General features: G+C 43.7%; 1 protein-coding gene across 1 annotated transcript; it reads left to right on the top strand.

Moving 5' to 3' along the window:
• The first annotated feature begins 41 nt into the window (after nucleotides 1-41).
• Nucleotides 42-10773, top strand: LOC129372768 (membrane cofactor protein-like). Its single transcript, XM_055050272.1, has 5 exons — nucleotides 42-897; nucleotides 7290-7389; nucleotides 8622-8692; nucleotides 8898-9080; nucleotides 10280-10773. Exons 1-5 carry the CDS (start codon nucleotides 819-821, stop codon nucleotides 10537-10539), a joined length of 693 nt encoding a protein of 230 aa, XP_054906247.1. The 5' UTR covers nucleotides 42-818; the 3' UTR covers nucleotides 10540-10773.
• The last annotated feature ends 478 nt before the right edge of the window (nucleotides 10774-11251 follow it).

Raw genomic sequence — 11251 nt, 5'->3', positions numbered from 1 at the left:
ACATTTACTGTCAGATTTTTGTCTACTATACAGAACAATAACAAACCATTTTTTGAGGAAGATTTCAAATCATCATCCTTAAAATGAAACATTTTCAGATAAGATAAAAAAAAATCTATTTCTGACAATAGAAGAATGAGTATAGTATATGTAGCATTCATATGTAAAGATAAATATGTTTATGAAACACTAAGTCTCTTTTAACATTTGATGGTAAATTGGGGATATTGCATATATATAGAATGAGCAGCAGTTTATGGTAATCCCCCCAAACCCCCCAAAACAAACAAACAAACAAAAACTCATGAGTGTATATGCAAACACCGCCATGGGCTCCTGTCCAAACAAATTAATATCCCCATAACGTTGACGAAGTCGACATCAGAAATAGAGGAGTTTAAGTTTCAGTTGAATTGCGGCACAGAAGTTGTTCATTTCACTACCTCATTTCGGATTTAGAACCACAAATCCAAGTACCTTGGGTCATATCGGATCTGTGTCACGAAAAGTTCAGAAACAGGTTGAATGGGAAAAAAATCGGATTTGTGTAGTTTCAGACCTCAGTAAACGTATCATTCAATACTCAGGGTTGATTGGTCTTGAAGAATACCGGCTCTTTGAAGTGTTAGACGTTCATCATTATAAGCCACTTCAAACACAGCGGCCCTCTCTTAAAAAAAGGCGAAATTCCCATCAGCGGAAGGAGAATTGTTATTACCGCGAGGAGCGTCTTCACACTGCATTACCACTCTAAATAAGTCGGACTGGGGTAGATGTAACTTTTCCCGGACAGTTTGTATCTCCTTCCACAGCCTGTTATGGAGGTTTTCCTGGACACCCATAGACAGAGAAAACTCCTCATCCTGTCCCTATTGATTGGAAATGTTGCACTTACAGGTCAGTAATTCGGCTAAATGAATTGTATATGTATGTATTAGCTATTGCTGTCACATATAAAAGCAGATATCGTTTTTTTCCCCCTTAATGTTGGGTCATTTTGAGAATAATACAAGGTGGACTTGGCGTCGCAGCCTTCACATTACTGAAACGTTCATTTTTCGTTTAAATTCCACACAAATACTAAGTTATCTATAAGATAAACAGATTAGCAATGCTTTAATTTTGTAGAAGCTGTATCTTCTAGAAGACATAAAAGCTCGTAGGTGTGCGTTCATAGCAATTTGTGAAACATTAATATTTGTGAAAAACAGGCCCCGGACCGGAGCATTGACGCGGTCTGCCGGACATCAAAATGTAATATCCTGCGGCCGTTGACTGCGGACGAAAGGAAAGTGATGACTGGACGTTTGTTAACGTCCTCCAGACGTTTCAACGTCAAAATGACTTGTATTAATGACATCAAGGACCAGCCAGGCAAAATTAAAAACACTTCATTTTACAGTAGCCTACTTGTATGTAGACTAGATAGGAAGCATTTTTTAGTAAAACAGCATAAGTTTTAATGCAAAGCCATTCAAATTACAAAGGAGTCATCAGCATTTTAAAATCTGCATTTGTTTTTATGTAAAGGTTTTAACATGCACGCATTACCATGTTTATTAGCAGTTTTGTTTAATGTACTTTTTACCAGTTCCCAAGTTTCATTTTCTGGTGCACTTTGAAGTCACAACCATGTGGGCCATAAAGTGGATATGGAGCTTAGGCGTAAATTCAAGCTGGGAGACAGAACACAGCTGATCTACATCACAGCTGATCCTCTTCAATCACGTCACACCCTGCTGCAGCCAATCAGGATCGGCGCCCTCGCGCGTCCCAGCCAATCAACGTCAAGCCGGTCCATTCAAGAAGACGAGCTTCCGGGGATCTGCCTGCTCGTCAGCTGTGCTTCGTCTTTGGTCTGCAGAGCACCGTAGATGTCCTTCCCTTCTTTCACCGCTCAGGTCCAGGAATCATCCCTTGGCCGCCGGCTGCACTTCGTTAATCTTCCAGTGGCTCCTCACAGATCCTACTGCCGCTCCTAGCCTTCCTTCGGCCTCCATCGGCGGCGTCGAAGCGGGACATCTTCCCTTTTCATGTCGTGGTCACATTCCGTCATCCGCCTGGTTCCCTGCTCCGGCTCACGATCGTTCAATTGCTGCGGCTCTCTGACGCTGCCCCGCAGTCGTGCGCAGGTTGTCCCCAAGACCTGCTTTGGTTCCTCCTGCTGTTTCTGCTGTCTCATCATGAACTGGCTCCATTACCTGGACGGTCTCCTCCTGTTCGTCGCCAGGCGTACGCTGCCTCCGGACCACTGCGCTCACTCCGTGTCTTGGCTCCAGCCGGCTCTTCAGTCTCATCATACCATAACATCTCCCGCCCATCGAGGGCGTTGCCAGGTAAGACGTACCCGCTCCTGTCCAGTTCATCAGCCGTTCGCTCAGCTCTCAGTCAGTGCACCAGCACTTCAATGCATGTTCATGTCGCCCCTGGGCGGGTCAATCTGTACGTCTCAGGGACAACCGAACGCTTAGTGCAGTCAGCGAGCTGGGTTCACCTCATCTCAGCCTAATCGGCTCTCAATTCAGCATTTCGTTCCGGCATTCCCCGCCCGGCCCCGAAGCCCTCGCCTCAGTTGCTGGCTTAGATCGCTCCATTCCGCCAGGAGCCCAGTCGCTCCTCGGCACACCCTGCCCTCTAATCCCAGAGGCCCTCAGGCTGTCTGCCACAGCTTCAGCTTATTTAAACAGGACGTGATTATTTAAAGTCACGGACGAGTCCGGGTGTTAAGTCTGGTTCGATAAGGGTTTGTTTCTTTGTTGCTTCTTTATATTTAGGGGTTGTGCTGTCTGAGTATCTCGTTTAGCTCCCGTAATTCTGCCTGTTTTTCATTTAAATACGCGTAGTTGGTCGATCTCTCGTGCGGCTCTCGCTGGCCATCAGAGAGCGGCGCTTAAGGCAATACACGTTTTCTAAGGCGTCGGGTACGCATCTGCTATTCTACTTCCCGAATTCAGCGCGAACCGGTTTGTCTTAAACTCAAGTTGCCAACAACCTCTGGCGTTAAGAGCCCACGCTCATCGCTAAACAAGCATTTAGCATAATCGCCTAGTCCAAAAATTAATATAAGTCTCACCAGTATTTCAGTAGTTTTTGTATATTCGTGCAATTCGAATGTATTATGGGAATTTAAGTCTCAAGCTCATGATAACGCAGTTCATGGCTTTCTCATGGTCTCCTGCTACCATCTGCTGGACAAATTTAGAAGTGACGATCATGTCAATCAAGATTTATACCTTTTATTCATTTCCTCTTCTGCGTCCCCGTAGAACTCGCTCAGCCTATGAAAGAAGCCAGGTCTTTGCTGCCTGTCACTACTCACGGCCATTACTCTCCCTGAGCTGATCCATCCTTCTTAGAACCAACGCTCGACTAAATGACACTATATCCCTTCCTGTGTTCAGCACGTAATGGCACAAAATCGGGTTTTGCCCTTCTACTACTTCCTCGTTTACGTCGTCCGGCAATCAGTCACCAAGTCCTGCTCAGTTATGAATCCGTCTCCCTTACTCCTCCAGCTCTCTCAGATACTTTAAGACGTCCAGTTCTCACCTTCATCACTCACCGTCTCGATGATTGTTGATCCAAACTTGTCACGTCCAGTTCTGCCTGTCGGAATTATTTTCTGTGTAGCGCTTCAGCGATCTAGCACATCATCTAGTCTCTCCTCGATCCTTAGTCAAGGTATCTCCGTTACAAAGGGTCGTCTTTCACCAAGCGCCCCCATCATCCGCTTCCTTCCTAGCATCGTTCGAATTTCTTAGTCCGTTCCCAATCCTTCCCTGACCACTACAACCTCCCCATAAGCTTCCCAAACGAAAGGCACTACTATCTTTTCTGCACCCTCAGCCGGTTCAGCATAACCATTGTCCAAGTGTTCCTACAGCTTCTATCTATCGCTCGGCCATCGGCCATCCCCAGCCTTCCATTTCATGTCGGACTGAACTTCAGCTGTGCGTGAAGCTCAACGTTCTTATCCGCTACGTGAGTATCTTTCAAATGCCTGGCGATGGAGCACTGACAGTCTTTAACACATTCTTACCTAGTAATCCGGCAGACCAGCGGCCTTCGGCCTTTAGTTAGCGCTGACACATCATTCACAGCTCAAAACGCGGCTTCCGCCCCTCGGCGGGCCCCCGCCAACGACGCGGCTCGCGCCCCTCGGAGGGCCCCCTCCAACCCTTCCAGCCCCTCGGAGGGCCCCTCCAGCCCCTCGGAGGGCCCCCTCCAACCCTTCCAGCCCCTCGGAGGGCCCCCTCCAACCCTTCCAGCCCCTCGGAGGGCCCCCTCCAGCCCCTCGGAGGGCCCCCTCCAACAACGCGGCTCGCGCCCCTCGGAGGGCCCCCGCAACAGCAGCGTGGTATTAAAAAAAAAAAAAAAAAAAAAAAAAAAAAAGTATATACTTTTCTACTTAAGTATTTCGAAGTACAGGGCATTTCAGATACTTTAAGACTTTTAACCAAGTAACATTTCAGTCAGTGACTCCGACTCTACAAAAGTCACATTTTGGAGAGGTTCCTATTCTTTCACCAGAGTGTAGTACTTGTACAACATCGCCCCGCAATATCGCTGCGCCTCAATATTGCAGAAACAGGTCAGCTAGGTCGACCAAGCCCTCTTGCCTAAGCTTCGCCGTACCAACCACCCGCTCGGTGATCCTCAGCCAGGAGCTGTTAATTCTACCTCATACTCTGTCACCATGTCCAACGTCCTCGCCTTCATCACCCACTGTCAACCTTCGTCAGTCAAATCCCCTATATTCTCAGTCGTTCGCAGGAATCAATCTTCACGCAAAACTTTCGCAACCAAGCACAGCACCCAGTCTCCTTTCGAACCCAGCCGCGAAACTTCTACTCTTTGACCTCTAAGCATTCCACCAGGTATCCCAACCGCTGAAGCCTATCACTCTCCCTCTACCCATAAAGCTCATCACCGTGCTCCGAGCTTGTACTTTCTCCAACTACGTTAAAGCGCTCCTCTCCTGCGCTCTTCTCCAAGCATCCTATGGTTTCCTCAGGTCGGGCGAGTTCGCCTCAGCTTCTCCAGTCTTCAACCCTCCAAAAGATTTATCAATCTCCGATATCAAGTTTTTCCCCGACCATTGCACCCTCCTAATCACGCACTCCACGCATAGACGGCCATCTTGCCCCTTCCGTGCCACACTCAAATTCGTGTGCAAAAGGCATCAAATCTATCAGGAAGCTAAACCCCAGTTTATAGCTCCCGTAGGCTTCCCCACGACCGCAGATTCGTTTATCCGCCACCTCCGCCCTATTTTACGAGAAGGTGGCCTTCTCCCCGATCATTATTCAGGAAATCCATTTAGAATAGGCGCTGCTACATCCGCCCCAGCACAAGGCGTCCCCATCGCTTCCCTCCTCCAGCTTGGCCGCTGGTCATCTTCGGCCTTCACTTCCTACATCAGACCTAATCTCGCAACTGTGCTCGAAGCCCAACGCTCCATGTCATCAGGTGAGCAGTCAGCATGACGATGTAGTTTTTTTTTTTTGGGCCATTTTTAACCATTAAATTTCAAGGGGAACCGGCCAGACCAGAGATCCTCAGCCTTCAGCCCGGCAGCAACCGGTCCCCCCTCCGCTCCTCGTAGCACATCATGCTCATCAGGCCTGTATACGTCTGTCAGTCCCTTGCGGCCCCCGCCAACGACGTGGCTCGTGCCTAGCGGCCCCCGCCAACGACGCGGCTCGCGCCTAACAAGTCTATCAGACTGCAGGCCCCCGCCAACGATGCGGCTCGCGCCTAGTGGCCCCCGCCAACGATGCGGCTCGCGCCTAGTGGCCCCCGCCAACGATGCGGCTCGTGCCTAGTGGCCCCCGCCAACGATGCGGCTCGCGCCTAACAAGTCTATCAGACTGCAGGCCCCCGCCAACGATGCGGCTCGCGCCTAGTGGCCCCCGCCAACGATGCGGCTCGCGCCTAGTGGCCCCCGCCAACGATGCGGCTCGCGCCTAGTGGCCCCCGCCAACGATGCGGCTCGCGCCTAGTGGCCCCGCCAACGATGCGGCTCGCGCCTAGTGGCTCGCGCCTAGTGGCCCCCGCCAACGATGCGGCTCGCGCCTAGTGGCCCCCGCCAACGATGCGGCTCGCGCCTAGTGGCCCCCGCCAACGATGCGGCTCGCGCCTAGTGGCCCCCGCCAATGATGCGGTTCGTGCCTAGTGGCCCCCGCCAACGATGCGGCTCGTGCCTAACAAGTCTATCAGACTGCAGGCCCCGCTTCAGAGCCTGCATACAGTCCGTCGGACTGCAGGCAGCTAGGCCTCGGCCGGCACCCTCTTTTTGGGGGGTCAGACTAGTGAGCTTCGCCGGACTCAGCATCTCCCCCGGCGACCTACGCTCATTAGTCTTCCGCCGGTTCGAGCGCCAAAGATTTGTTCATTAAAATCCTCTAACTGCTTATTTTTCTCTGTGTGAGTTGATCCAGATTGAAATGGAGCTTAGGCGTAAATTCAAGCTGGGAGACAGAACACAGCTGATCTACATCACAGCTGATCCTCTTCAATCACGTCACACCCTGCTGCAGCCAATCAGGATCGGCGCCCTCGCGCGTCCCAGCCAATCAACGTCAAGCCGGTCCATTCAAGAAGACGAGCTTCCGGGGATCTGCCTGCTCGTCAGCTGTGCTTCGCCCACCTCCTCCCCATCTCCACCTTCAGCCCGATGACCATTCTCCAGGCGCCCTACGCGCTCCTCCATCCAAGGCTCTGCTCCATCATCAGTATTCGGACCGGGGGGTAAGACTAGTGAGCTTCGCCGGACTCAGCATCTCCCCCCCGGCGATCTACGCTCATTAGTCTTCCGCCGGTTCGAGCGCCAAAGATTTGTTCATTAAAATCCTCTAACTGCTTATTTTTCTCTGTGTGAGTTGATCCAGATTGAAATATAAACGTATTATTTGGTTTGAAACAACAAAAGAACCTTTTGGTTTGTGTGGTTTTTCTTCATTTTTATTTCCTTCTAGCTGACTGTCCCTAACCTGAAATTGGAGGGAACATGACTTTCACTTTTAAATTTCTTGAAACAAATGATTTCCCAGAAGGTTCTCAGGTAACACTTGTTTGCAGAAATGGATATGAAAAAGAAAGTGGTTCTGCGATCATGAACTGCAATGATGGCAAGTGGACTGAGCCAGATCTCATCTGAAAGAATGAGTCCAGTCTAACTAGCATATTACACCTGAGGAAAACAGTCATCCAGCATGCATAATGGGGTTGTATTGGCTCTATATAATCCTACACTGATATCTTCTTTTGTGTTTTTTTTTATATCAAAGAGATAGACTGTGGTCTTCCTAAAGCAGATGAACACATGTACATTGTTACCAGCGGCAGTACTGAGTTTTATTCAATGGCCAAAGTAGGCTGTGAAGAAGGGTATGAATGATTCCATGTGTTTAAATTATGTAATTTTCTGTTTAAATGCCAAGGTGTTATTTCACAAAATCAAGTGTTTGTCTTGACTTTCAGCGATTTGACTAAATCATGAGGGACACTAACATGATTATGCTTGGTTAGAAGGAGTTCTTGAACTTATTACTGCAATAACAGAATATACTGTATTATACCATGCGGAAATTTGATCTATGTTAAGATCTGATCTATATGTGGAAATGTTCACACATAAAAAATGCTTAGAGTCAATAAGATTAGTAAAAATACCGACTAACATCACGTAGAAAATGGCCTTACTTCATATTTTAACTGAGACGAATCATGGCATTATTCATGAAATATTTTGGGGGCTGCATGTACATTTTACCACATTAAATTATTGTTTCAGACAAATTTCTTGCTTTATGAGTTCATTTCATTTTTTTAAACTAGAACATTTCGAAAAATGTAACTTTCTTCTGACAAAGGCATTCTTTTGTAACCTACATTCTTGAACTCACTATTGCTGAAAATCAAAATTTACCATAATTTTTGCCTTTTAGCACACACCTGACAGTTGTTAGTTGCAACCTTTTGCTATAAAACAAAAGGTTATAGCAGATTATTTCACTTAAAACATGGGGAAAATGTCTTGAAATTGTCTGCCAATGGAACTAGTACATATTACATAATTATTGACTTAAAACAAGCCTTTATCTTGCTCAATCACTACCTGTAGGTTAGTTTTGTCTTATTTCAAGATATTTTCAGTTGAAACTGGAGCAAAACAATTTAAGACTTTGTGTTTTTACAGTGAAGCTGGCTGCTACTCCAGCCAACATAAACACAAGTTGTGTTCCAAAGAAAGAAAATGATGCTGCCATCACATTTTTATGTTTTTTGTTGTTGTTTTTTTGTTTTTGCATCCTATACTTTTAAGACTTTCATCCTGCAATGTTGGCCCAAAAGTTCAAGTTTCGTTTCATTTGCTCACGCCACATACTTTCATGATATTTTGGAGATTATAGCCAGTGTTATTTTATGAAGAAAGATACAACTTAAACGGGGGAGAGGGAATTGTTTGGATCCTGTCTGCAAACTATAACTCTATGTGAAGCATAAATCAAATGATAAAATTAGGAGCATAGTAGGTAAACAGTAAATCAACTGAACCTTATTTAAGATTGGCCTGTCAGAGTCTATCAATCTTTATGATTTATTTTTTCTTTATGCAGTTACCAAATCTCTGGATCAAGCTTCAAAATTTGCGTAAAAAGAGGATGGTTTGGGCAGTCATTTTGTGTCAGTAAGTGCGGTTCAGTTTGACTATTCTTTGTTTTCTCAAAAAGATTTTGTTTTCTCAAAAAGATTTTTTTTTAAATGTCACTCGTCAAACCCCTGTCTGATTATTGTCAAAACCTATAGAATCAAGAACATGAAGTAGGCTGAAAAGACGTTGATGAAAACAGTTTGAACCTGGAACAACAATACTTTTTTTGTCATTTTTGCAGTTGTTACTTGTTCCAAACCGACTGAAGTGAAAAATGGTGAACATTCATGGGATAGTGATGAAGAACCAGAATATCAACAAATGATACATTATACATGTAACACAGGATACACCATGGTGGGGAATGAAAACATTAGGTGTACCAAAGCAGGTGAATATGATTCCGAGCCACCCCCATGCATCAGTAAGTTCTTGTACTTCACAGAAGACTCTTTATCCAAGACAGCATACAAATAATTTGCAAATACATTTGTGAATAACATGGCCATCTTTCAACTACTTGTAAAATTGCTCTTTGTTCATTTCCCTGAAATCCTTAGTTTGGCTTGTAATATCTCCTGGGTTTCTGTGCTCAAACATGCTTTTTTTTACAAGCATTAAAAGTGTCACTGTTGGCTTTTACCTGTTGCATGCGATTGTATAACTAATATGAAATCTTAATTTAGTTTGTCTTTAAGCTGAAGTGTACCTATTTTACAGCAGAATTTGCCATAGGATCACCACATAAACCTAGTTCAATGACATGGCTTTCATGAATAATTCTTTTCTATTTGCCCTTATATGCCTGTGTGTATCCACTGTGGGCTCTTTACTATTGAATGGAGTCATCCACTTTAGAGTACCTTACCTAAAATGTACTTAACATTAAACTGTTGGTCACTTGTCAAATTGTGTCTTGCCAGCATATCATCGAAGTGAAGTATAGCTGTTTTAAGTAAGAGATTGCCACATAAATAGATTTGGCCTGTGAATTAAACTGCATATTACATGCTGCATGACTGTTAGTTGTAAATAAAATCTGCTGTACATGTCAAATTAGCTTCATGCCCCAGATCTAATCTTTATCAAAGTGCAGATGATATTTATTCAGGATGATCTCAGCAGACTTCTTTATTCATAGAATAAAGCAAATTTACAACACAAATTATTTAATCTGTTCTAGCAACAAAAGAACAATATAAAATGTAAAAATATATTTTTGGCACAGTTTCATACTCATATATTGAACGTTGTGACACATTCACAATAGGATAATATGTATTTCTATAAAGTTTAATTGCCCTCATTTATAGATTTCTTGAGAGTGTCTAAATATTAAGGGTCATCAAATCCCTTTCAAAATCAAACATAGACAAAAACAATAAACATGAAATGTTTTCTTACCATGATAATTTTATTTATTAAGGAAAAAACAGTTCAAACCAGCCTTGCCCTATGGGAGAAAGTAATTGCTTCCCTCATAAAATTATAAAATACGATATAACATTATTTTAAAGGTCACTCATCAAAGAAAATGCCTGACAACATGAACTTAACAAAAAAGACATAGGTGAAAACAATTTTAATCTGATATAGCAATATTATTTTTCTAATTTTCTGCAGCTGTTACTTGTTCCAAGCCAACCAAAGTGGAAAATGGCAAACATTCTTGGAATAGTGACTGTGAACCAGAATATCAACAAAAGATATATTTCTCATGCAACACAGGATATACCATGTTTGGGAGTGAAAGTATTCAGTGTACCAAACTGGCAAATATGACTCTGAGCCACCACAATGTCTCAGTAAGTTCTTGTGTTTTATTTCTGGCTACACAGAAGATTTGCTATAGCCAGGACAACATACAGTTTGCAAATACATAAGTGAATTTTGTAAACCGTCTTCCAATTACTTCTGTAATTCATTGCCCAGCCTATCATTTTACCACCATATAAAACTGACAATGATCCATCCTGTGAAGGAAACCTAACTTCGTCGGGACTACCTGTTCATTTTCACCTGTTTTGTAGTTTTTTTTGAAAAAGTTTCTCTGGAATTCCAACAGGTTTTTAAAAGCAAACCTTACCCTGACTTCAAATGAAATATTTTTTTTTATATAAAAGGTAAAATAACTTTTGTTCTTGACATACAATAATATTATAAGATGATAAATTCTTCATTACATACAATAATGTGTTATAATAATAAAACAATGGAGTAATTTGTGTTTGTATTGTATAAAAAACACTACTTCAAGCCTTTCCCAGTTTGTTTACTTGCAGCTTACAAAAATGGTTAAATCGTGTCAGCATAGAATAAAGTTTATTATATCCCTGTTGACTTTTTTCTGTTTTATACAAATTTTACAGCTTATGTGAAATTTTATTTTAATCTGTTTTTAAGTTCAAGACACTGTACTTATTTTACAACTTTACAAGTTGGCAAAGGATCACCATGTAAACCTAGTATGATCATTTGTATTGCCAAGGTGTCAAACATTTTTGTTTGGAAGCTCTAAATTCTATTTCAAGACAGGTTGGTAGGCATTTCTTAACTTAAAATTTGTCAATTCGGCAGGAATCTTAAAAAAAAGTT

The sequence above is a fragment of the Poeciliopsis prolifica genome, unplaced genomic scaffold (assembly GCF_027474105.1).
Source record: "Poeciliopsis prolifica strain line A6 unplaced genomic scaffold, Auburn_PproV2 SCAFFOLD030, whole genome shotgun sequence".
Taxonomy (NCBI): domain Eukaryota; kingdom Metazoa; phylum Chordata; class Actinopteri; order Cyprinodontiformes; family Poeciliidae; genus Poeciliopsis; species Poeciliopsis prolifica.
This window is presented reverse-complemented; position numbering and strand designations above follow the sequence as displayed.

Excerpts from the sequence above, each read along its gene's own strand:
- LOC129372768 (XM_055050272.1), top strand. The coding sequence starts at position 819 with ATGGAGGTTTTCCTGGACACCCATAGACAGAGAAAACTCCTCATCCTG. Across the intron at positions 7,390-8,621 it reads AAAGTAGGCTGTGAAGAAGG|TTACCAAATCTCTGGATCAA; the intron begins GTATGAATGATT and ends TTCTTTATGCAG. Across the intron at positions 8,693-8,897 it reads TGGGCAGTCATTTTGTGTCA|TTGTTACTTGTTCCAAACCG; the intron begins GTAAGTGCGGTT and ends TCATTTTTGCAG.